The 26,699-nt window shown below is 52.0% G+C and overlaps 1 protein-coding gene across 21 annotated transcripts; it reads right to left on the reverse strand.

Annotated features, from left to right (window-relative positions):
- Nucleotides 1–1,026: 1,026 nt before the first annotated feature.
- IDS (iduronate 2-sulfatase) lies at nucleotides 1,027–26,699 on the reverse strand. 21 transcript variants are annotated; one of them, XM_082445789.1, is made up of 11 exons: nucleotides 26,451–26,682; nucleotides 25,897–26,033; nucleotides 25,133–25,310; nucleotides 22,353–22,441; nucleotides 20,478–20,678; nucleotides 18,803–18,973; nucleotides 13,386–13,512; nucleotides 11,473–11,646; nucleotides 10,905–11,094; nucleotides 8,237–8,385; nucleotides 1,258–1,283 (listed from the first exon to the last, which is right to left on the reverse strand). In XM_082445789.1, the coding sequence occupies exons 1-11, from the start codon at nucleotides 26,545–26,547 to the stop codon at nucleotides 1,273–1,275; spliced, it is 1,524 nt and encodes a 507-aa protein (XP_082301915.1). In that variant the 5' UTR covers nucleotides 26,548–26,682; the 3' UTR covers nucleotides 1,258–1,272. The 21 variants fall into 21 exon arrangements, with proteins under 21 accessions (XP_082301923.1, XP_082301922.1, XP_082301915.1 ...); XM_082445780.1 differs by lacking the exon at nucleotides 1,258–1,283 and adding an exon at nucleotides 3,615–6,107 and having other exon boundaries at nucleotides 26,451–26,699; XM_082445778.1 differs by lacking the exon at nucleotides 1,258–1,283 and adding an exon at nucleotides 3,615–6,112.

A 26,699-nucleotide genomic window follows, 5' to 3' on the forward strand; every position in this document is an offset into this window, starting at 1 on the left:
TTTTGTTGGTCCACATTTCCGTGACCGCTCCAGGTCCCCGGCTAAACATGATTCTCCAGGTGCTGGCTGGCCGTGGGGTGACCACCTCCCTCCTCCTGGACGCCCATTTATGTAGCCCGCAGCTATGTCACACCAGGTCTCCGTACCAAGCTGCTGGCCAAAATGCTGAAGGTTTGCCTGTGTGACTGCTTTCTTGGGTCACCCCCCAACCCAGCACCTTGGATCTGGGCCCCCACCCCCTCTGTTAGGACTAACTACGTTTATCCTTCTCAAATTTCACCATTTCACAAGAAATCTGTAACCATGCTTGCCTCAGGGGACAGCGGGGGGGGGGCTGAGGACGGGATGGAAGAGAAAATGACTCTTCATTGCACACACGTCTGTGCCTTTTAAACTTTGTACCGCACATATGTATTACCTGGTCACAGTAAACAAGCCAGCAAATAAATACATGGGACATACTTCACCTGCTTAGGGTCACCCAATCCATCCAGCCTGTCCTGACCCACTTGGAAATGGATGATGTGTCTTCCAGTATCCTCAATTTCACCCCCAAAGACCTTCCAAATCTTCACTGAAGGCCATCCGCGAGGCAAGCCTCACCAAGGCACTTTTAAGTCAAGGTACTGAGTGATGACTTTTCCAGTTGGGACCCCAGGAACTCACCCATTTTCTTCGAGAAGACAAGTCAGCCCTCCTCTAAGCGATCGTTATTGCGTATCTGGTCTCCCTAAACAGAGGCTCACCTGACTGGCCACCCTACTTCCTCCTTTCTGGGGAGTCTCTAACTGCAGGGCAAGCCGGGAGAAGTATCACCACGCGGAAAGGTGCTTCTACGCTCCGGTGTAACTCACCCTTACCACCATGAACCCGGCTCCTGCACCCATCCCACGGCGCACCTGCGCTGCCCTCACCCGGCTGCGCACCTGGACTGCGGCACTAAGATCTGCTAAAGGCCTCCATTTATTGATATTTTAAGGCAGCAGCGAGCAGTCCTGAAGTAGCAGCAAGAATTTCACACACTGATAATGGCAAATGTATATGATTTATTCATACAATAACTCATGCTGCACTTAACACACATACAAGGCCACCTTTTCAATAGTGTGGAAGAGATTAATTGATAGAACCTGTTAAGTAAATAATGAGTTTTGAATATAAATCACCTGCAAAAGGTTCTTTCCAAAACACACTCGGAACGACGATAAATTAGGACAAGGGTTTTGTAAATGCCAGCCTCGGTCCTGCTGCAAACCGTCTTTCCAGCATAAATCACACAGTCCCTGTCACAGGCAGGAAGAAGCAAAAGTGGTTATTAACCCTTGGCCTTTGCCCCTCTCTTTGTCCACATCCTAACTCTTGCTTCCTAGCAAGTGCCAAGTACACTAGACCTCGTGGCTTTGTTCCCCCCGGCAGGGGGTCTCTGCTCCTCCTGTGATCCTGTGCGGGCACCCGCAGGTGGTCTTCCAGACACCTCATTCAGAGCCAACCCAAGCCACGTTTGTTTCCTCCAGCCTGGACTCGTCCCCATCAGAGGCCTAAAACCATCGTCCGGAATCCAGAGCCAAACAAGGATACCCTCCGGTGACTGGTGCCATTGGCTGCCAGGGCTCTTGGGCAGGAAACTCTGTCCCAAAGAAAAGCCCTTGAAGGTGGGCTCCCCACCACATCAGACGCTCGACAGGAAGGCAGCCTCTGCCCCAGCAGGTAGGTAAATGAGAGAGACACCAGCACGAGCTTCAGTAGCACGTGGAGGGCAAGTCCCGACAGCAGTGAGGGCTCTGAGCGTCACAGCAACAGTGCGGCTGACCCGAGGGCCCCAATCAGTGACAGCCCTCTCGGCTTCAAGGTCTCGTTCACAGAAGAGAGAGACTGCCCAGAAGAGCCAAGGGGACACCGAGGGCATCGGGGTGGGAAGGGGCTAGGCTGAGAGCAGGTTCAACCACAACGGGCTGTACCTAAGGCCCAAAGAGACCCTGGGTGGAGGCCGAAGTGGGCAGCTGGGTTCTAGCCCAACACCCGAGCCCAGGCCAGAACTTGAGACTCCTCAGAGGAGCTATAACCTGCAGGCTGGACTTGGGCAAGGAGAAGGCGCTGAGCCTCATTTAGGAACGTGTACCCCCAAATTCTCACACAGTGAGCTATGACAGCTGGGGCGCCTGGCAGGCATCACTGAGGTTGGCCTGAGGGGGAAGGGCCAGCCCCTTGCTAGAGTTCAGAGAAATCCTGCCCTCTGTAGCCGGGGCGAGTCACCTTGCTCATCTCTCAGCACACTCCCCACCATTTTTTTTTAAATTTATTTATTATTTATTTTTGGTCGCATTGGGTCTTTGTTGCTGTGCATGGGCTTTCTCTAGTTGCGGCAAGCGGGGGCCGCTCTTCATTGCGGTGCGTGGGCTTTTCATTGCAGTGGCTTCTCTTGTTGTGGAGCACGGGCTCTAGGCACGTGGGCTTCAGTAGTTGTGGCACACAGGCTTCAGTAGTTGTGGCTCACGGGCTCTAGAGCGCAGGCTCAGTAGTTGTGGCGCACGGGCTTTGTTGCTCCGTGGCATGTGGGATCTTCCCGGACCAGGGCTCGAACCCGTGCCCCCTGCACTGGCAGGCGGGTTCTTAACCACTGCGCCACCAGGGAAGCCCCCTCCCCACCATTTTTAAGTGATTAGAGATGAGCATGGGCTGGGTATCTGCCCAGAAGAATTAAAAGCAGACACTCGAACAGGTATTTGTACACCCATGTTCAGAACAGCATTATTTGCGATAGCCTAAGGGCAGAAACTCCCCAAGTGCCCATCTGGGATGAATGAATAAACAATGCAGTCTATCCACACCATGGAACATTATTCAGCCTTAAAAAGGAAGGACATTCAGACACCTGCTACGGCATGGGTGAACCTAGTGGATATTCTAAGTGAAAGAAGCCAGACACAAAATGCAAATAAGTGTGTGATTTCACTTATATGAGGTTTGTAAAGTAGTCAAGTTCAGAGAGACAGAAAGTAGAATGGTGGCTACCAGGGGCTGGGAGAGAGGAAGAATGGGGAGTGACTGTTGGATGGGGACAGAGTTTTGGTTTTGCAAGAGGAAGAGTTCTGAGGATGGATGCTGGCAACAGCGGCATAACACTGTGATGTGACTGTGCTTAACGCCACAGAACTGTACACGTAATAACGCGTGAGATGGTAAATTTGATGTTATGTGTATTTTACCACAATTTTTTAAAAATGTGTACAAAAATTTGAGAATTTCGGTCAAAAAAAAAGGTTAATGTAGGAATGGTGGTGCAGTCATGACAACTGCTAACCAAGAACTGTCAACAACATGAAAAAGCAGGCTAACGTTACTTTAGACCAAAACAGCTGGACACGGGATTCTACGTGGTAGATGTGAGCTATGTCAAGGTGAATGTGTCCATATCTGTGCACATGGACGTGGGCAGGAGAAAGAGCAGAAAGCGATGTCCCCACGGCAGCGGTGGCCACGTTCTGGAGGCGCGCTTCTGTTCATCCTCACCACTTCCTGCGTCTTCCAAATTTTACAAGATGAGTATATACTATTCTGATAATGGGGTGGAGAGACAGGGTAAATTAAGTATAAAAACCAACCACAAGAAAAGCTAAGGAATATGAATATTTATTAAATCTCTAGATTGGCAGGGGTCTCCATGTTTACTAGGAAAAGACAGGAAAAAAATCACGTAGGAAAAGAGCAATTTGTTTGATTACTTATAAAAGCGAAACCTAAAATTTAAAGGCAAATTCACACAACTAGAAATACAAATGCCCAACAATCGTACAGAGAGAACAGTGATCAAGGTCATTAATAAGCAAAGAATTCAAAGCTCACAGAGGATGCCACTTTCACCTATTATTCTGGGGGTTAGGGTTTTTGTTTGTTTTTAAGGTTTGTATAATCTGTACGCTTGTTTGCTTTATTTTCAGTTTTACTACCTTAAGGAAGCAGGAGAGTGGGGCAAGGACTGAAATCAAGATGCTTTTGGTAATTTGGCACTGAGAGCCCGTCCTATGGGAGTAATGTGAAGTACACAAAATCATTTTATTCACAAAGTTGCTCATCACAACATTATTTACAATACTGCAAATTTGGAAATTGACTAAATTCCCAATAACTGAAAGAAGGTTAAGTAAATTATGATGAAATTACACAATAAAATATACTACCACCAGTACAAAGTATCTTTGCAAAAACCTGTAATAACCACATGTAACAGTGAAAAAATAGGAATATAAAATTGCACGATACAGCACACGGTATGATCGTAACAGTGTAAAAAATTTACAGCCCCAAAAAGACAAGATATTAAGTGACTCTTTTGGTGTAAAATACTGACGCATTTTCTTACCTTTTACTACATTTGTGTTTTCCAATTTTTCTAAAATTAACACGTTAATTCTACAATCAGAAAAAAATACTTTTAAAGTAAGGTGCCCACAAGATTCCTCAGCGATGTTCATTTCATCCCATGATGCAATCTAGAGAGTTCAAACCCCTCAGCCTCTCGGAAGTGGGGGCATGGGAGCGGGCGGTGCAGAGTGATCATGGATGGATGGATGGATGGATGGATGGATGGACGGATGGATGGATGGATGGGTGGATGGGTGGTGAAGGGAGGAGGGGACAACCTAAGGGTGGGCAGGGAGGCAGGGATCGGCAAGGGACAGTCAGGGACCAGCGTGCAAACTGGTCAGCCGAGGAAAGGGGCTTTGTGGAGTCAGGGAAGACTCTGACTGCTCAGCGGAGGTCTGTGTAGACCCAGTAGTAGGCACTAACGGTGTTCTTAAAGGGCAGGACCAAAGAAGGATTTCAGGAAGACACATGGATTCTTTGGGAGCAGGGGAGGAAAGAGGAGGGGGAGGTAAACTACGTGGGAAGGAGGTGCGAAGGGCTAGGATGATGGCGGTGGGAGTGGAGGGGAAGAGACCGATTGCCAGAGGGAACTCCCTGCGCTAAGCTTAAACCAAACGTATGTGGCTCACTACCGGACAAGTCTTCGTGGGCAAACAGAGTAGAGAATCAGCCCATAGGAGGAACCTGCCAACAGCCGGGTGGATCAGCCCAGAGTTAATCTAGGGCAGCTCCGTTCAGTCCACTTTCTGGCACAACGGAAAGGTTGTAGATCGGTGCTGTCCGATACGGTAGCCACGACGCACACTGGCTCTTGAGCACATGAAATATCGCAAGCGTGACAGAGATTCTGCTTTTGAAATGTTTATTTCATTTTAATTAACTGAAATTTAAATAGTCACATGTGCGTAGTGGCTACTGGTCAGCACATGCCTAGGGGCAGTGGTTTTCAAGTGCGCTCTTTGGAGGAGCAGTGTGATGTGTCTGAAGTGCAGCCTCTCAGGCCCCAGCCCAGACACCCTGAAGCAGAAGCTCTGCAGGCAGGACCCAGCAGCAGCCCTTGGGGTGCTCCTGCTGCACCCTCGTGTTTCTGAGCCACTGAATTAGGGCCACTCAAAATTTCTGAGATCACTGGTCCGGGTTTCAACTAAACTGCATAAAAGAACCCCTGGCTCAAGTCTACAAAGAGTGACTCGAGAACCATCAATAAAATGTGTCCAGCTCAGCAGGATCAGAGAAAAGTTACGTGATGCAACGAAGATGTGGTTTCTCAAAGCCGAGTCAAGAAAAGGAATGTGGTTGGCTTTGAAGTGTGAAAACCAGAGAGCAGCCGCTCATCCCAATGAACGCTGCAGACGTGCACAAGTGGCTCTAAATTGGGTTCAGTGTCAAAAACACAAAAAGCGACCGTCGCCCGTGAGATGATTTAGAAGAGCACGCCCCTGAACGTGAAATGCAGCCGCGCTTCTAAAAGGAGAGATTCGTAAAGGGAGGCCAAGAAAAGCTAAAACCTAAGGAGAGAGGAAGCATTCTGAGGCTACGCCCTCGCGGAGAAAAGAGGACACAGAAGCACTTCCAGCAGAGCCAGATCTACACGCGAAACACCCCAAAGCAGACCCAGCCCCGGCTGTGGCTTCGGTCATGTGGGTGAGTGATGGCCAGAACGCATGTCACCTTGCTCTCTCTGGCACGGTTCAAATTACGCCTTCCGCAAGAGTAGAATTTGGAGATTCTTGATACTGAAACTGTGCTTCAAGAAATAAAGAGAGAAAAAAATGATGAAGTGTACATATAATAGTCAACCAGGAATGCAAAATAAAAGCCTGGGTGAAAACTTCTCGTTGTAACCGTGCAGTAGGAGATGAAGCTAAATACGCTGAAAATACATCATGAGGAATTTGACCAGATTGTAAAATTCTTAGTGGAAGTGATGTAAGTGATAAAGAGGATAGGATGAAGAAGGAGAAAGAAAAGGCTGACGGAAACCATCTACAAAGCTGAGGCTTCCCAGAAGAGACTCGAGCTTCGGGATCAGGAGAGAGGAATAGGGCCCTCCACTCCTCAAGCAGATATCGTTGCCAGAACACTAAGTCACTTAATCGCTTAGAAGATTGTTGTGTTACCATATATGCCTCCACTGTAGGCTAATTAGTAAAAAAATAAATAAATAAATCTGTATTTGAAATTTTACTGATTTGAAGTAATCTTATAATATCTTGCCTTTTTGTTTACAATTTAACACAGTGCAGTAACTTAATTTGCCGTACTTTGTTTCACAAATATTTAAACACCAAAGCAGCACTTGTAAACAAAGAATTACTAAAAGTTACTTTGATACAGGACTACATTAGATGTTTATTAAGAGAGTGCTTGACTCTTCTGGTGACTACTGATAATTAATCAACTTCAACGTGTGGTGAATATGACCTGTGAATATTCCATCATTTTTAAGATGACGTAGGCTAAGCTTATTACTACCACCTGCCTTTCTGGTTACTTTCCTATTTAGGGAACATAGAACCACATTCTGGGGGATTAGAAATCACCTAATATTATATTAATGAAAAGTTTTCACAGTTCTCAAAATAATTTAGAATTTAACAAAATTAATGTTGTCTTTAATCAGCACTTGAAAAGTAGACTATTTCCTGTCTCCTGGATAAATGGATGTTTGCAACCAACCACCTCTAGAGAACGAGAACACTAATGGTTTTGAATGACTCAATTCATGGATAGTTATGCCTTTAACTATTTTCCACTGTGAATAAAGATGCCTTTTAATAGATGCCTTTGGGTTCAAAGGTCATATTACTTGCTAACAAATTATTGTTTGGGCCAGAAAGTCTCTGAAAAATTTTAACTGAATTTCTCATACATCTCACGCCTCTAGTTTAGTGAGCATTATTTATTATTTGATGCAGAAATTCCATATTAATCACTTCATGCATATTTTATTTTTGGATTAGAAAATTTGCCATCTTAGAAAAACTGAAGCTAGACTTTAAGGCACTGGCATCTAGCATTATTATTTAACTTTACATTTTAAAAAGAAACCTAGATTACATGTTGATATAATATTTTGAATATATTGGGCTAAATAAGATATATTATTAAATTATAAACAAAAGAACTAGGAACTTTGTGTCAAACCTAATTTGACATGTGGTTGCTTTTCGAAATGCACTAAATTTCACAAATACTTAAAGTATTTCTTGAGTACAGTGTTATGTTCAGTTATTATGGTCTTGATAGCTAAAGTTATGACAATTTTAGTTTGCTCACTCTGTACTTATTCATTCAACAAATAAGCTATGACTGTTCCAAAAAAAAGGAAAGAAGAGGTTCAGCCCAGTCCAATTACCAATTATAAAGACAAATCAAAAGTTTCGGCTGTTACGTATTCTTAGGCCAAATTGTTGATGCATGTTTTGACTGCCTACCCCTGGAGTTGCTTCCAATATTATAGGTAATCACGAAATAACCAGTCTAATTCCTTCTCTCACCAGCTGGACGGGAGCGCGTTATATATGCCCTGTGCGGTTGGCAAAACTCAAGGCGTCAATGATCGGGGAAGGGCTCCACCTTGGGAGTCATTATACATATTGTGATCCTGCCAAGGGTCAGAAGCTACAAAATACAGTTCCCCTGCATGGACGTCTGAAAAGTTAGCCAGAAATTCCCGGGGATTGAAGCCAACCCACACAGTATACCTATAGTCTACTGTGCGTATGGAATAGCCCATGACCTTTATATCTTTTAAACTCGGCTTGTCAGAATTCCACTGAGGAGAGTCTGCAGGCCGGGGGTACTGGCTATAGGCCACCAACTCACGGGGATTACCATGGATGTAGGGGTCTTCTTCCGAGTCACGGACCTGAAAATGCTTCAGAAGGTTCCGGCCTTCTCGGCACAGCTCCACGTGAAACGAGGGGATGGGGCAGCGAGGAGGGACGCGCAGCCCTGCAAGTCCCGTGAGCGTGGGGAAGAGAGAGAGCAGTTCCACGAGGTCCCCGGCTTGCCGGCCTGAAAGAGGAAGCAGCCCGGCGGAGGGGGTTACAGCGCAGAAGCCCGCTGCAGCCAGGCTGCTCGAGCAGAGCGCGTGCCCAGGCCCTACACGCCGACTTCTGTTCTTTTACAGCATTTATTCTTAGCCCAAGAGTTTTAGGAACAAAGCCGACTCGGCACCTCACCCGATAGCAGGGCAGAATGACGGTGCCCTCAGCCTGTTGACACTTTTAAACACGATTTGAATTTAGGACCCACCAGTGTTTAAGTGATTCAGGCAAGGGTCATCGGTGGAGGCCCAGACCGCTGGGGAGAAGTCTGTTGAGGACAGGCTATTCCGAGCCTCATAGCATCACCCCGCGGATCACTCCTTTTTGGAAGTCTGCACTTGATCCATCGCCCTTTTATTGTTGTAAAATACACACGACATAAAGTTTATCACCTTAACCATTTTTTAGTGTCCGGGTCGGTGGCGTTAAGTACAGCCCCACCATCCATCACAGAACTCTCTTCACCTTGCACAGCTCCCCGTCGCCACCCCCCAGCTCCTGGCACCCACCCTGCTACTTTCTGTCTCTCTGTGTTGACTACTCTAGGCACCTCATAGAAGTGGAATCACAAGAGTATGTGTCCTTTTGTGCCTGGCTTCTTTCACTTAGCATCATGTCTTCAGAGAGTCCACCCATGTCGTAGCACATGTCAGAGTTTCCTTCCCTTTAAGGCTGAATGATATCCCATTGTATGGGCACGCCACGTTTTGCTTATTCATTCATCTGTCAATAGACACTCGGGTTACTCCCACCTTTTGGCTATTAATTAACGCTATGAACATTCTTCTACACGTTTCTCTTTGAATGCCTGTTTTCAATTCTGTGGGCTATATACCTAGGAGTGGAACTGCCGAGCCACACGACCATTCTATGTTTAACCTTTTGAGGAACCACCAAACTCTTTTCCACAGTGACTGTACCATTTTACATTCCCACCGGCAATGTCTGAGGGCTCCAATTTCTCCACACCCTTGCCAGTACTGTTGTTTGCTGTTTGTTTTGATAACAGCCGTTCTAATGGGTGTGAAATGGTATCTCATTATGGGTGATTTATCTTTAAAGTCTAAATCCTACACTTTATATTGACTCCTGTTAAAATTTATTGTGACCTTGGGCCATCATTCTAGCCTTTCTGGATCTTTAAGAGCTTGCTCTATACGGCTCAATTTTATTTCTGACGCATTTGGTTTGTAAGTAAAATAAAAAGAAAAAAGGTGAAGAAAGCTTTTTTAAAAGATACCTTTACAAGGGCAAGACCTGGCTGACACAACCGCCTTAACCAGGCCGTCAAGCTTGGCATCGCTAATAATGGCACAAGCCGCCATGAAGTGCCCCCAATGGGATTCGGCTGGAGCCACAACCTCACATGTGTGCACGCGTCCAAAGTGTTTACCCTGCATCTAGTCCCGAGGAAGCAATCAGACAAATCCAGGTCGTGGGTCGTTGTGCAAGACAGCCGCCCCGGATGCTTGAAAGAGACAAGGTCAGGGAGATGTGGGGTCCCAGAGGACGACAGGCCTTGTCGGCCACTGTAAGGACGTTTTACTCAAGACTTGACACAGGAGTGTAGGAGCCCCAGAGCAGGGCTGTGACACCACCTGACTTGGGTTTTATCAGGCTCACTGCGGCTGTTAAAATCAGGATCACTGAGGAAAAACTCCAGGGATCAAGGTCACAAGCAAGGAGAGTTTAGCAAGAGATGGTGGCAGTGTGGTCCATGGTGGTGACAGTCGGGTGGGGGGGAAGTGGTGTGGACATATTCTGAATGGAGAGTGACAGGCTTGCTGACACACCACGAATCGCGTACAGACTATGACAGAAAGACAGGGGCCGATGGCCCCGTGGTTTTGTGGCCTGGGCGACTACTGCCATTTCCTGAGACGGGGAAGAGCGTCAAAAGAAAGGCTTAAGGTCAAAGGTCAAACGTTCAGCTTTGGGCACGTTAGACTGGCCAACTGGGACAGGCTGTTGGAAATCCAAGTCCACAGATCAGGGAAGACATACAGGCTCGAGATAAAATTTGGAAATAAGCAGGATGACTGCAGTTACATGAATTTACAATCTGAACACCTCCCAACTGAAGTTTCAAAAAGGATTCTCAACCTGTCAGAAGATTTCTCCCAGCAAATAAAGGGCTATAATCATGCCCTGAAACTGTTTAACATTTTTATCAGTGACATGAAAGAAGACAGTGCATGCAGCACACAGAACTCAAATGTGTGGAAAAGAAAATTGGGCCGTAGAAAACAAACTCGGGAAGATCCAGAAAGGCCAGAATGATGGGCCAGAACCAAGAAAAATTTAAACAAGAATCAATAGAAAGTGCAGGATTTAGACGTTAACAAGATGGATTAAATGCAGAAGTCCCGAAAGGGGGCAACCTGGTTTAGTAGAGTTCACAGCAAAAGCACTCCAAAAAGAGCAAATGCCACCTGAAGTACACGACTCATCTCTGCACTGAGCAGATCGAGTCAGGAGACAACTCACAGAGAACCCACAGGCCGACCCCCGTGGCAGCGATGGCCATCTTGTCCAGCTGATGTTTCCGGAAGTGTTTTCTCAAACTGGAGCTTTTTGGAAGACAAAGACCAGGATAACCAGGGGCCTGACGCTACCTGGAGAGGACCAGCTTGGGAGGACTGAGACACGGAGGTCAAAGTAAACTTGCCCTTCACTCCTGGGGACGGCAAAAGCAGAAGCACTGATTTGACAGAGCCGGTGCTTCAGCAGATGGAGATGCTGCTGAGCTGGCAAACGTCTCCCGCACAGAGGCCTGAGTCCCGGCCAGAAGTGAGCAGGTAACGGAGTTCTGCTCACCGGTAAGCAGGCAGCCCCCGCCCCAGTGGAGTCGGCTAGCCCCTCCTCTGCGCTCAGAGCACACTGCCGTCACCTCTGCGACAGCCCTCCCCATCCTGGGGGTGCCAGCTGCTCCTCTGTCCCTCCCCCTCTCCAAGCCCCTGTGGACAGGGGCCATACTCGTTAGCTCTGGGCCTGCCACTCCCCTTCCGCGCACAGGAAGGCCAGATCAAGCAGCATCACTCCTGAATGTTCATACCTGGCTCCACTGATTCTGAGATGGAATCAAAAGGGTCGAGGTATGGGAAAAGCTTGTCGCCTGCCGCCGGAAGCGGAGCCGTCCTTCCCGGAACATAGAACACCAGGGGCACGCGAGTAGTGACGTCAAAATTGCTGTATTTGGCCCATTCTCCGTGTTCGCCTAGAGCCCACCCTGGTTCATAAAAAGCACACAGAATGACAGAAAAAGAATAATCACCTCGTGGCTTGCTCATTTCAGTTAGACACCATTTCATTCCCTGTTGTTAAAGCCAGAGGAAGCAAAACCTGATCGTCTAGAGGGCGCGTACCACCAAAACAGGAGCTGTGAAACTGTGGCACAATCGCTCAACTTTTAAAAATAGTATCTTTTTCAATTTTTAAGACATACCACGGACCAAGAAAATATAACTTCTGATTCCAGATCCTTAACCTTGATTAAAAACCACCCCCAACCCTCATTTAAAGCAAAAGATAGCTTGAATACCCCAAGATGGAACTTTCCAATCACTTCATGTTTGAGTGCCCTTTTTGATATAAAAAATATAAAAGAGATTGTATGTTAAGTATTTCGTATTAAAAAAATAACCCAAACTACAAAAAGCTGCTGTGCATGGGTTCAAGAAGGCTTCTGTGGTTCGGATGTAGGCAGTCCCAGGAGGGCCCTTTGAGAAAGGCCATTTGTAATCAGCTACAGCTGCCTCCGCGCCAAAGCGAGCTCCGAGTGACCCTGCCTTCACGGGGGTGCAGTGGACTGTGGAAGCACTGGTGGAGAAAACTGGGCGCTGAGACTAAGGTCCGGAAGGGGATGGCAGATCATTAGGCAAACTGTGAAAAATTACACCTCCACACTTAACAAAACAATATGGGTCTTTACAAGGTGCAAGGTAGGCCTGTGAGAAATGACACGGAGAAGTGTCTATGACATTAAGTGGAAAAAACAAGCCAGGGAACAAAACAGGACACAAGCACAATCAATCCTGCCACGTTCCACGACGACACGTTACGCACATGCACACTCATGACATATAGCCCCATGTATATGCACGACTGAAGGCAGGCAGATGGACCCCGGATCTGTCAGCACCAGTTAGCTCTGGGCAGGTGGGATAAAGGGCAGGGTGCTCTGGCCCTACATGATGTGCTCTGTACACTTCTTTCTTGTTACAGTGAGCACAGGCTATGATCTAACATTGTCCCACTTCATATTCGACGACATTAAAAAACTGTTTTCCTGTTTCTAGGTAGGATGACGGTAGTGTGGTTAAACTTCAAAAGAGCCAAATTTGTTAGAAATACTGTTCAGAAAACTGAACCACTGAGACTGGCTTCAGAACAGTTCGGGGGTGAGGGAGGATAACTGGGGCAAAAATTAAAAAGAATTTTTTTAAAAAGATGTTTCCACTTTTGGAAGAAGTGAGAAACTGCCTTAGAAGAGACACAGAGTTGTGAACCCCAGGCTCCTGGCAGAGAGGACAGCGGGGCTGGGGGAGGAAGGGGTAAGTCGGGTCTGAGGGCCTTGTTGGGCTCTGCCAGGATTGTTCTGGATCTTCGTAAGAGAAACCAGAAGTCCTGCAACCCTCTAGGTTAGAAATGGGTTAAAGGGGCTCCCCACACAAATGGACGGCTCCCGCTGGGCTCACCAAGAAACAACAGTTACTACAAGGTCCCCCCACCCACCCAGCTCCACCACCCAAGCCCCCAAGATGCTTCTTTGACCCAAAAGAGGGCCCGCTTCCATGGAAAGAAGTCCCAGGGCTAACAAGGTGGCCGTAAAAGCACCCAAGACTCCAGACTCAGGGCACTGCTGATTCACAAAAGAGAATACACACCTATTTCAGGCAGTCTAGGAAAGTTTTCACAGAAAAGGTCAGATGCTTTGAGCGACTCACCCGGGCATTTCAAAACGCTTACCGTGATCCGAGGTAAGCGCCACAATCGTGCTGCTCGCCAGCTGAAGATCGTCCAGAGCACTCAAAAGGTGGCCAACCTGCGTATCCAAATACGAAACACAGGCAAAGTAGCTCTGGCGGATTTTCCGCTGCAATTTAAAGAAGAAGAAGAAGAATGAGAGTGACTGCAAGTTAAAGCCCCAGCCCTCGGGTGCCCTTGATGACCTTCTTAGCCAAAACGGAACACCCGTTCCCCTGCCATCTCACCCCCGCCCCTTGTACAGCCACAGCGAAACCCGCACGTCCACAAGGAGGATTCTTTGCTAAGCAAATCAGTTTTCACTTTAGGGCTCAGATCACAGCACATGGATGTGCCACTTACTATTCCTTTCTGTCTCCTTCACATACTCTTGCGGGTCCCAGGAGACAACCATGTACACAGAAACTGACCCCTCAGCCTTCCAAAGTCTGCTGAGGGTCACACCAAAGATACCATATAGCTGTATTCATTTCCTGGGCCGCTCTAACAAAGTATGACAGACTTGGTGGCTTAAAACAACAGAGACAGATCGCCTCCCAGTTCTGGAAGCCAGAAGTCTGAACTCAAGGTGTCGGCAGAGCCTCTCTGAAGGCTCCAGGGGAGGAACGTTCTAGCTTCTGGTGGTGGCCACAATCCTTGGCACTTCTTCTCATAAGGACCCCAGCCATACTGGCTCAGGGCCCACCCCACAGCAGCATGACCTCATCCTGACCAGTCACACCTGCAATGACCCTATTTCCAAACAAGGCCACATTCTGAGGCCCTGGGGGTCAGGACTTCCACGGATCTTTCTGAGGGACGCACCTCAACTCTAACAACGGCCGTGAGTGGGCCTCTCCCCTGAGCTCTTCGTAACCCAGCAGATGGCAGCCGCTTCCCTCACAGCCTGTGGCTGGCACGCGCGCCTCCTTCCCAACAAACTGCCCACAGGCAGGAGAACGGTGGCGGAGGAGGGAGAGCAGCACACCCTCCACGGACCCTCAACCCCAGAGCGGCTTCCGGAGCAGACAGGCTCCGTGAAAGAGCCACAGCCTCTGCTGGGCTGACTCTTCCCCCGCCTTGTTCACAAATCTTAAAGAAAAAGATGAGTCCCCTACCCCTGCCACAGGGGAGAAGCGAGGGAGCTGCCGGGCGATCAGACCAGCCCCAGCGTCCGTGTGTCCCAGCCAGTCCTGTCAGCCGGACCCGGGGCGAGAACAGTCATGAGACTCGCCCCCTCTCCCCAGGTGGTGAAGACAATGGCTATCCATCTAACCTTCTAGAAGGATTATGCTGAACCCTGGCTACTTCTACCTTCTGGTAGATAAAAGTCTCCAGTCTGTAACTTGGGGAACTTCGGTCCTCCTGGGGACCAAAGATACCTGTCAGGATGGCTGTGTACTAGTCAAGGGTACGCCTTCCTTCCTCTGCGGGCCCCTGGAGACAAGAGAAGCAGCAGATGTGGTCGTCAACCTCACTGAGCCACCCGTCCAGTGAGGACAGGCATGGAGACAAGAAAAGGCGCGTTACCGGCGGGGCCCAGGGACGACCCTAGAGAATGAGTCCTCGAGTCGGCCTGGGGAAATCGGGGGAGGCTTCACAGAGGAGTTAGCATTTGAGGAGAGGAGCTGGCAGTCAGACAAGCGGGGGGCGGATGCCCTAAGCAGGGGCTGCAGCGCGTGGAACAGTGGGGAGTCTCCGCAGGCCAGGGCGCATTTTGGGCCAGCAAGCTGGCCAGTGTGGCTGGAGAGTCACACGGGAGGGCCGGGGAGCAGGACAGGACGCTGAAAGGGCAGGTCACGGCCAGATGGTACGGACCCAGAGGGCCCATCCAAGGAGTGGAGGTCTCGGGTTGGAGGCCAACGAAGGCACCGAGGTCACCCCAGGAGAGGAAGTGACACAATCTGGGCTGCAGGTGAATGAGGGTCCCCCACCGAGAGCCCGGAGCAGACACCAGGGGCTCGAGGGGAACCAGCACTAGATCAGCGCTGCGCGCACGGGGCAGGCTCCACGGTCGCTCGTTGAAGCGACAAACCAAGACCAGACCACTGCGGTGGCCCCCAGAGTCGTGCTGGAGGAGCAAGAGGAATTTAGGGAGACGGGGTAGGAGCGGGGGAGGGGAAGGAGTAAGCAGGGAAAGGAGCTGAGGACTCCAAGGGGAACTCCAGGCTTCTTGTTAGGCTGGCAGCACGGTTCAGTGGCACGGAGGGGGCGGGGGGCACAGGAGGAGGAGGAGGAAAGGAAGAGCAGGAATGGCGGTGCAGCCACACGGGGCCTCTAGCAAGCAGTGGACAGACACGTCTGGAATCAGGAGCGTGGGGCTGGAGACGTGGTTCCGGGGCTCATCCACAGCAGGCTCAGCGGGCAGGGCTGGGGACGAAGAGCATAAACAACACGGTGGTGGGGGGGCCCGGGCTTGACCCCGGAGAGCAGCACCTCCTAAGCGGCAGACACAGAACGAGGGGCTTGCCCTGGGGACTGCAGTGGAGGGGGCCCAGGAGGCTTGGAAAGGAAGCCCAGGAAGCAGACATTTCCAGAAGGCGTAGCTCTCTCAACAGTGAGAGAGCAGCAGGGATTCAGGGAAGGTCAGGACCCTCGAGGATGGATTTTATTTGCCAGCAAGATCAGGGTTGACCCAGATGAGAGAACGCTTAGTGGGATGGGGAGGCAGAAGGCCGCACAGAGGTGGACGAAGGATGAAAGGACAGTGAGGCCACAGACGCAGCCAGAACAGACCACGTCGCACTCATTCTCCCGTGGAGGGCAGGCGAAGGAGCAGGAAGGGGAAGAAACAGGCAGGGGCCAGGGAGGCAGTACTTCTGAAGATGGGATGGATGGCAGCGGATGTAGAGGCTGGACGGAAGTTGGGAGGAGACGGCAAGGAGGGGGAACGGGGTAGGGAGGGGCCGAGTCCCTGCAGCTCTTCTTCTGAGACCAGGGAGAAGGCCACAAGCTCAGCACACAGGCACGCACAATTCTGGCTACAAGTGAGGGAGGTTATTTACAGCTCCCGTTTACCAAGTACCTGCTGGGTGCCATCTGATCCTCCGAACCACCCCAGAAGGTGAGCATTACCACTTCCATCTTACACAGGAGGACTCCGAGGCTCCGAGAGGTTGATTAACTTGCCTAGAGACACACAGCTGGCAAGGGGCACAGCCAGGATGTGTACCCACGTTCAGCCTGTGCCTTCCCCTTCCTCAGACTGGCAACCAGCCTCTGCCTCTGAAACAGGAAGTACAGTCATCTGCTGAGAGACGGGGCAGAAGGGCGGGGGGGCAGGGGGGAGGAGGGCGCGGGGGCAGAGGGACGTGAGGGGCTGGAGGGGAGTGGTGAGGGTTCAGCACAGCTGCAGAGGGCAAGAGGGAGCCGAGCAGAGGACTGGGCATGCGAGCATGTCCCTGCCTCAGGACGCGGGCTTGAGAGCAGACAGGGTGGCCAGACTGTCCTGTGGTCAGGGTATTGCAGTCAGGATGAGGATAAAGGGACGCGCGTGCTCAGGAGCTGGCAGGAAGAGTAAGTGACCGGCCACGGGGCCTCAGCTATCCAGGGAGGGAGCAAAGCCCAGAGGGGAGCTGGACACGGGGAGAGGGGGCCACACACCGGCGATCCCCACGTGGCCCCAGGCTCACGCACGCGGCACTGAGTTAGAGGGCTGACGGCTGAAGGGGGCACGGAACCCAGAGGCTCAAGACCCAGAGCTGCAGGCAGATGATGAGCAGGGCCAAGTGCAAGGTGAATGTGGGGCGAGGATCAGCACACGAGTACACCAGGGAGGTCCTCTGGGTCACACTGTGAACCTGTGTGTCCAACTGGGCAGCTACACCGCCAGTGGGTGTGGTGAGAGGAGGGGCTGACACAATCGCGGGGGCGGGGAAGGCACCCTCGCCGTGCAGCCGACACTGTCCTAGACACCCCACACGTTCACCGTGGTCCCCGCTGAAAACCTCCAGAGCAGCTGTCATCGCGGAAAACCTTCCCCCATCTTGTGTCGATTTTGCAGATGAGGACACCGAGGCTCAGGGAGATAGGATGACTCGTCAGCAGCCATGCAGCTGGTGTGGGGTAACTGGAATTCGGACCTAGACTGGTCAGAGCCAACGAAACAAACGCAGGGGCTCTGGCATCACACCTCCCAGGGGGCGCTCCTCCGCAATAACCGTGTGATCTGGGCAAGTCTCTGGTGTCCTTACCCGGACTACAGAGAGAGCAGGCCCCCCGCTAGGGTCCCACGGGGACCAAAGAGCACACACAAAATGCTGAGCACCCTTCCTGGTGTGCAGTCCGAAATTTAAAGGGTCATCGGGAGTGACTGTCACTAACGCGATGTCCAGGCGCAGCCTCGGAGCTGCAACTCCAGCAAACCTCGCTCTCAGAACCCCTGCGGGGGGAAGTAGGAACCCAACAGACCGACGAGCCCGCTGCTTCTCAAACTCTCACCACTGCCACCCGAGACGCAGGGATGCGCAGCCCTCCTCGCCCAAACCCTTGCCGTCCGAACACAGGGGCCAGAGAGCAAGAGACACCTGGGCAGTCTGTCTGGTTTTGTTTTGTCTCGACCCGTACCCTACGGCAGCGGTTCTCAAACTTCTGCCTGCGTTAGAATCACCAGGTGTGTGTTTTTGGAAATGCAGGTTCTCGGGCCCCACTCCCAGCCTCCAACTCCGACTCTGAGTGGGACCAGGATGCCGTGCTTCTAACAAGCCCTCGTGGGGATTCTGATGTAGACGGCCCAGGAAGCACTGTGAAAACGCTGTCCTCTTCCTTCCCCTGTAGACGGGCTGCTGGAGTGTTCACGTGCTAACAGAAAGGCAGGGCTGCGTGTGGAATATTCTGGAAAGAGTGTTGCTCAGCGTGTGCTCTGCACGCCAGGGAGAGCGGGGCTGACGAGTCACCTCCACGTCACGGCAAACGGACCCCAGACACTGCAGCTGGACGGCGCTGGCCGTGTTGGTGCCCCAGCTCCCTCTGCGCCAAGGCCCCGCTCACCAAGCCACCTCCTGAGAGTAATGGATGCCCGTGTCGGCTTTCCCACAGGGGACCCGCCAGAACCAGCAAACTGAGAGTTCTGGGTGGCACAGGAGTCGCCAACCACCCTACACCTGACAGACTGTCACCTGGATTCAACAGCATCTCCTATCAGTTAGTGAGGGTCACCCAGGGCTCCTCCCCATGCCGGGCCCACAGCCCGCGAGTCCCCAGATCTCCAGACGCCCCCTTCTTTGGAAGCGGAGATGCTGAAGGGGAGACTCTATCCACCCAGCACGTTTGCCCCAGCCCCGGTGCTCCACAGGCCGCCTCACACAGAGAAAGTTCTCAGCAAGACACAAGGGACGGAGCATGTCCACTGAGAAAAGCACCATCACTCGTGACATCATGCCATAAGTGCCCAATACTTCCCCCAAATCCGTCCTTGATACCTGAAAGTCGGCGGGAATCGGGCCGTAGGGCACGCTGAGGTTTAAGGCTTGGACATCCTCCCGCCGCCTGATATCCATCCAGGGGTTGTAGGCCACAGGAGGGAGGCCGGCAGGGACCTGGGGATCAGGAGCCAGGGTGATGTTCTCCAAGGGATACAGCTTCTGAAATTCCTTGGGGGAAAAGCACACAAAGCCACCAGGCTGTCACTCTTCTGGCAAAGGCACAAGGCTGGGCCTCTACTGGTGTTTACGCTGCCTCTTCTCTAAGCCTGCGATGCGTTCACACAGGTATCTCCCCCACTTGCGAGTCACTCTCACGAGATGCCAGTGGCAATGAAATCATTCGACTGGTTTCCTACAAACCGAGCAGCGACAGCTCTCTTCCCTCATAGAGACCGATGCCCTCCTCTTCCTGTCGCCACCTCCCCTCCAACTAGAAAAGGTGTGCAGAGGTGTGGCCAGTTCTCCAAATCACCCTCACGCTCAGAAATTCACTGGGAGAGCACACAGGAGTCCACACACAGCCCTACTCACGGCTGCAATTACTGCAGCGAAAGGATACCAGCCACAGTCAGCAAAGGGGACTGTCACAGGGGGTATCTGGGGGAAACCAGGCACAGGCTGCCAGAGTCCTCCCCCGGTGAAATCACACAGGATGCGCGCAATTCCACCAGCAACAAGCTGTGTGACAGCATGTGTGCAACGCTGCTGCCAGGGAAGCAGAGGCTCGTGAAAGCCTCAGCACCCAGGATTTTTACTGGGGCTGGTCACGCAGGCACCCTCTGCCCGCACAGATCAAAATGCCAGACTCGAAGCAGGAAAGGAGGGGTTTCCGTGAACACTTCAGGCCTAGGGAGCCACTTGGCAGTTCTGGGAATGGTGGGAACACTCCCGAGATCCAGGTTCCCAGAGGCCAGGCCAAGGGCCAACCTCACGAGCAGGCCTTTCAACGGATCACAGTCAGGCCTGCTAGGTTAACTCCTTCTGCACGAGAGACAGAAGTTGGCCTCACTCCATCAAGGGGGCTGACAGCTCCTGCTAGGAAGGCGAGATCCCCTGGGCCAATCAAAGCGCGACACTCACAGCATCAAAGAGCACATCTCTGGTCTCCACGCCCATCGCAAGTGACGGGCATGCTTTGCAAAGTCAAAAGGGTGGGCTGCTCAGGCCCGGGGAAAACGTGATAGGAAAAAACTGAAAAATATTCTGAAAAAGAAGAGACTACATACTCTAAATGATACACACGCAAGTGCAGGATTCGAGCCTCCAACAAGCCACGTGGTGCCCTGTGTTTCAGGGCTCAGGGGGAAAGGCAGTTACTGAAGAGGGCTTCACATCTCCTGGAATTGTGTACCAAGGACCGCCACTTACTGCAGACTTTGGTGGCCAGCTCTGCATCCCTTCTCGTGATGACTCACTAGCCAACCCAACATTACTCACTGACTTCTAGGGAAAAACCCTCCAGTGGAGGAAGTAGAAGCCAAGCGTTTCTAACAAGATTCTTACGTGTCCTAAGCCTACTTCTTAGCCTTGACCTCTGAAACCCATCTTCATACCACTGAGTATACTAGTGCCATCAGGCGTCCCTGGTGACCAGGGACGGCAGGACGTGGCCACCTTCACTATGACACAGCTGTCACAGCTGTGCTGGATCAGCCCTCAGCCAGCTCTTCACCTTGGGGTATCTGAAGGGGATGTGCGGCTTATGATAGCCCACAGCCAGGAAGAAAGGACTGGCAGATGTTTTCATCTTTCCCAACAACCATATGGCTTGCTCGGTGCTCTGCTTGTCAGGCAGGGTGCCCTCGGGCACATCTGCCACATCCACAGGGCACAGCAGGTTGGCATGGAGTTCTCCGTCTGGTCCCCTACAGGTCTTTCAAAACAAAACATACAAAGTCAGCTTTTTAAATGCAAGAAACAGAAGTCATGAAAGTTCCACACAGTGGATTTAACCTTTATATTTCGAGCACATTAAGTATCAGTCACCCAGACTACACGGGCACATAGAAGTAGAAGTAAAACAGAAACGTGTTTCTTCTTTTCCAGGCAGAGGCCAGAAATCCACCAGAACTTAGTTAGCTTCTTGTTGTTCATCCTCTGTCTCTAGGTCATAATTAATTAAAGGAAACCGAAGTAAACTAACGATCAAAAAAAAATCTGTCTCCAATTCAACAATAAAAAAACGTAGACAAAGGACTTGAATAGATATTTCCCCAAAGAAGATATACAAATGGCCAATAAGCACATGTAAACATACTTAACATCATTAGTCATTAGGGAAAGGAAAAAAAAATCTGTTTTCAATTTCAAAAACAGACTAAAGCTTATAAGTGACAGGGCCACAGTTCACTAGATGAAGTGACAGCTCATGGAGTTTCCAGATCCTCAGCTACACCGTGCACAGGATGGAACCTACCGCTTCATTTCCTAAAGTGGCCACGTCGGCCACAAGGCCAATTTCAGTTTTGACCATGACTTCTACCTCACAAACAGCCAGAGGCAGCGGCAGCTGCTGCCCCATCTCACCGAGGAGCACCCTTTCACAGGTCTGCCCTGTCCACACCGCCCTGGGCAGGGCAGCCGCCATCTGCCTCCCAGTACCTGCTCACGTTCACACGGTCTGCAGCACCGCCAGGGATCTGGTGCAGTCAGACCCACCGTCTTGAGAATGATGTGGGAGATGGGGACAGGGACCTGGCATTTGTGAGGCTACTAAAAGTAGCAAGATGATTTCAGGGAACAGAAGGATTGAGATGGGGTCTTCCGATCTCATTCTCTTAATACTCAAGCCACAAGCCAAAGGCCAGAGCCCGCTGGCTTTCACTGTATTCTGAAATGAAAGTTGTCATGAATTTAGAACACTCTTCTGCACCCCACCAACCTCCCCAAATCCACACCCTTCTCCACACGGTGGCTCTAAAATCCTCTGAGAAACATGTCATTTCTCAGTGCTCCAGCTGTTTTCCTGAATTTCTTAAATGTAAGTTTGAGTTGCATTTATACATTGGGGGCTCCTCTGAACCGAGATTAAGTTTCCTTATAGATTCCTTTTTTTCATAATGCTTTAAAATTTTAAAGCCCCTATCAAAGGTCTCAGCATCTGAACACATCCATTAGGCCCAAGATAGACAGACAGACAGACAGATAGACAGAAAGCCTTTCTCCCAATCTGGGCTGAGGTGCTTAGAGCACAGGTCTCTCTTCGTCCTTCCATGTCTCGGCATCTCCGATAACGAACCCTCTGCACAGAGCCTTATCCAGAGTGAGCACGAAGGAGCCATTAAGTGAGTCTTGCACACTAGAGCATAAGCTTCTAGAGCGAGGCATCCCTGCCAGCTTCTAAAATGCAGCCACCTCTCCGCTGGACCTAATGCTAAAGATCCCAACAGTCATCTCTGTCAGCTCATGATCACAAACCAAACCCACAAAGCCCACCACAGAACCAGCTGGCAAGGACGCGCATGCTGCACACGCAATAGTTAACCTTGATTTGCTAGACAGGGAAGAAGAGGTTCCCCTCAGAGCAGTACCCCTTGCATGGCCTTACCTTGGTGTTTTCATACTTTTCAGAGGAGGGATGATAAGGTGGAACAGACCAGCTATAAGGAGAATCATCACTATGATTGGAAGATACTCCTTGAGGGAGAAAAAGAAGGAAAGTCATTAACTAAAGCATGGCGAGTCCTTCAGTGCCCTCCCCCACCAAAATGTACACTTTGCACACAAGTGGGAAAGGGCCATCCCCTTCTTTTGGCCTCAGTTTCCTCATCTATAAAATCAGGAGCCTAGGCCAGATGATGAGAAGTCCCCACGAAAACCGACCCTCTGGGCTTCTATCTGAGTACTGAGCCCCTGACCCAGCCCCAAAGAGCCCTTGCTGGCACCTCTCCCCACCCTACAAAGGAGGCGGCAGAGGCAGGGGCACAACCAGGGCTGGCTGGGCAAGGGGAGGCTCCGCGAAGGGGGGTGCCTTGCCGGATGCCAACCAGACACGAGACGAGGAGGCCGGGGTTCGAACCCCTGACACTGCCTTAGGACGCCAGGTTCAGTGCTCTTTCATGACGCAGAAACCCATCCCTGAGCTCGGTCGTTTACAGTCTACCTGGGAAGACAAAATAACAACGTGCGACACCGAGGAAGGACTGCCAGCTGTCTGGAGAGGAGAAGTGCTGTGTGAGTGAAGGAGCCCCGGGCACAGAGGGGACGTGGGTCGGGGAGGGCTGGCAGCGAGGGCTCTGGAGGGAGGGACCGCCTGTGCAGATGAGCCGGGAGGAGCTGAGAGGGTAGCGTGGGCAGCGCCGCGGGAGAAGGGCGTCGCCAGCATGGGGACACACGGGGACTCCAATGGCGAGCACCTGGCGAGGCAGGACTGGAGGCGAAGGGGCGGCGGGCGGAGGGCTTCTCAACCCCGCGGGCACAGTGGGAGCGCAGAGCGGGCTGACGGACCTGGTCCAAACCCCTGCGCTGCCCCGCGTGCCCGTGCAATCTCGGGCACGCTCCGCGAGCCTCGGTTTCCTCCTTGGGAAATGACGCCGATGAGAAAGCCCACCTTGCCTGCTGCTGGGGAGAGGACTACGGGGGCACTCGGCACAGCATCCAGCAGGCGCCCGGCACTCAATCAAGGTGGCTGCCGTCAGCCTCAAGGAGGCCCCTCCCCGACACAGCAGGGTCTTGAGAACAAAGACCCGCTTGAAAAATGTGTCTCCAGGAGGGCTGCAGGCAAAGTGTTTGCTCTCCGGCTAAGACAACCCCACAATCTAATTATCAGGGGTAAGGAGGCCAGGCGCCACCCCTCGGGCCTCGGGCCTCGGGAGGCCTCCCTTCCTGAAGCACGATCTCCCCTCTGCTGTGTTTGCTCCTTTCATCTCTCTCTCCAGCTGTGCTCAGGCCAGAGGGTCAAGATGTGAGCACCCACTGCAGAAAGTTCTACTTGCACTTGCTGGCGACCTTTCGGCCCCACAGCCTGACAGATCTGCCTTCCAAACTGGGCCCAACTTTGCGGCCCCTCATGGTAAGCGCTTCTCGGGACAGAGCTTGGGCTCTCAAGGCACCCCACCCCACGCTGCCCTGGGATGCTCCCCTGGGAAGGCAATCAAGGCAGCTGCCACTCTAGCTTCCCAGAGGAGGAATCGGAGGCTCGAAGAGGTTGAACGATTTGCCCCGGGTCCCATGCACACCTAAGAAGTGGCAGAACTGGGACTAGGTGCCACTGCCCATCAGCGGTTCACTCTGCCTCCAGAGGTGCTCATCCTGGCGGAATGCGGCACAGAGACCTGAAAACAAGTGGGGCTAAACTACAGTACATGTCTCTGTTAGACCACTGTGCTGCCGTTAAAAATGACGGCACGAAGCGTCACCATGCGGGAAAACGTTTATGTCTACAACACTCACAATACAGCTGCGCATCACTGCTGGTATAGTGCTGAGCACAGCTGCCTTCCACAATATAAAGTTGTATATCCAGGAAAATCTCAAATCAGAAAAATAATATGCCCAGAACCAGGGGACATCACCACAATACAGCTCTCCTTAGTGGTGCAAATACAAGCAATTTACATTCTTTTTTTTTTTTTTCTCTTTTCTGCCGCACTGCGAAGCTTGCGGGGTCTTAGTTCCCGACCAGGGATTTAACCCGGGCCCTCAGCCGTGAAAGCGCTGAGTCCTAACCACTGGACTGCCAGGGAATTCCCAATTTATATTCTTTAGTTTATACTTCCCTTTTTCTCCCCCAACTTTCTGTCAAATAATCATGCCTTACTTCAAGTTAAAAACAGAAAAGTTTTAAACTCTCTGCTTCAGCGTTCTCATTCTGGCATTAAAGAGAACCAGTTTAGCTGGCAGTGTTGAAGGTCAGGACTGGGTTGCCCCTGGCACCCTAGAGACCCTGGGTACCAGCTTACCCTCCTCTTTCTGACCTAATTCACAGACAGTGGGCAGGCAACCCCTGCCAAATTGCAGCCTCTTCACTGGGCAAGTCAGCAGAGCTGCCCTGGTCTCACTTCACTGCCAGGGACCCTGGGTTACAGGGGTCAGGCGCAGAGCTGGACTCGCAGCCAACGCTCCCCCTCCCCCCCCAGCCAGTGCCCTTCCTTCCCCCCACGCAGCCAAAGGAACCAAGCAGCACCATGACTGGTTTCCAAAAGGAAGAAAAAGCCCTTCTACCCTTTTTCACTTTCGGTGAGAACACAAAGCCAAGCTGAGAAATAATATCCTGGACAAAGGGGGCAGTGACTAACAAGGTGTCCACCGAGCCCCAGCCCCAGGAGGGGACCCCAGTCCTCAGACACGAAGATGGAGAGAACCCAGACTCTGAGGAGCACGCAGTACCAGGATGAAAGACTTTTCCAACCGACATGGTCACGTAGCCATTCTCCTTGAAGTACTGGGGGATGGTGGAGAAGTTTCCAGAGTGTGCCCTCCAGTAGGAGTTGAAGTCATACAGGCGGGTAGTGTCTGGTCTCCTCCCGGTGAGGAAGGACACGCGGCTCGGGGCGCACACGGCTTGCTGGTAGGGGGCAGAAGCAGAGGGACACGTCCTCAGAGGAAAACAAAGTCTGGGAGCTAAAAGGTAACCAGGCAACCTCCCAGGTCCTCGGCTAACAGCTTGGCGGCTGAGTCATGCAGATCTCAAAGCCAACCAGCAGGAGTTGGGCCTCACCCAGCCGCCAGCAAGAAGTCTTCCCCGAGAGAGGAAGGCCGCAGCCCCTCCATCCAGCAGATGACTGTGTCCTTCTGCATGATGGCGTCTCACGGGTGCCCGGAGCAAGCAAAGGTCTAGGGAGCGGCCCCATGAAGGGGCACAGGAAGGAGGGCCGCTGTGGCAGCATCCCCTCCTTCTCAGCACCAGGCAATCCCCAGTTGGGGGAAGAAAGGTGGGCAGGACCAGCCTGAACACAGTATACCAGGGCACACCCTCCACCCAAGGAGAAGCACCCCTGAAAGGCACAAGCTTCCTTGCCAGTGGACAACCAGGTTTTCTCAGCCGCCATTTTCCAAACTGTGCTCCCCTCTACTAAAGAGACGTCTGGCACAATGAGTACCATCCCCCAACCCTCAGTGCACGAGGCACACCCAGAGGTGCCCAGACATACCTGGGCAAAGGCATTCTGGAAGAGGAGGCTGTGGGAGGCCAGCTGGTCCATGTTTGGGGACCTTATGAGCTTGTCCCCGTAACAACCCAGGGAGGGGCGTAGGTCATCCACGATGATTAGAAGGACATTCAGAGCATCTGCACAGGAAGGAGGGGCTTCAGTGAGATCACCTGCACTGACACCCAACCCCCACCCGGGGTAGGTGCTAGGGTACCCAGAGGTCCAAGGCTGGCCCCAGCACCTTGACAGCCCAGCCAGCTAAGCCAGGGAGGGTGGGAGTGGGTGCACAGAAGAAGCCCCAGTCCGGGGTGGGAGGGTTAGGCTTTGGCCATGGCCTCAAGCCTGGATGAGGGAGGGAGAGAAAAAAGAGGGAGGGAGGGAAGGATGGTGGGTGGGTGGGAGGGAAGGATGGTGGGTGGGTGGGAGGGAGGGAGGGGAGGAAGGATCGATGGAAGAAGGAATGGTAGGAGGGAGGGAGCGAGGGAGTTAAGGATGGAGGTAGGCAGGGAAGTAGGGAGGGAGCACCGCAGTGTGGGCGAGGGCGCCGGAGGCACCTGTGGCCGAGTTGCCCGGCGCCGCGGATCCGACAGAGGCGCAGACGGAGCCCAGGACCAGGCCAAGCCAGAGCAGGCCCCCGCCGGGCGGCAGCATTTTTGCCCCAGCGCAGCCGCTCCGGGGCGACGATGACAGGTTTCGGCCGCCCCCGCCGCCTGTCTCGCGTCGTAAACCCGGGCAACCTGCCCGATGCGGCCGCAGCCGGCCGCAGAGGCCGGCGCCCCGGCCCCGAGCGCGAGTGCGCCTGC

The sequence above is a fragment of the Balaenoptera physalus genome (genome assembly GCF_965194825.1).
Source record: "Balaenoptera physalus genome assembly, chromosome: X".
NCBI classification, from domain to species: domain Eukaryota; kingdom Metazoa; phylum Chordata; class Mammalia; order Artiodactyla; family Balaenopteridae; genus Balaenoptera; species Balaenoptera physalus.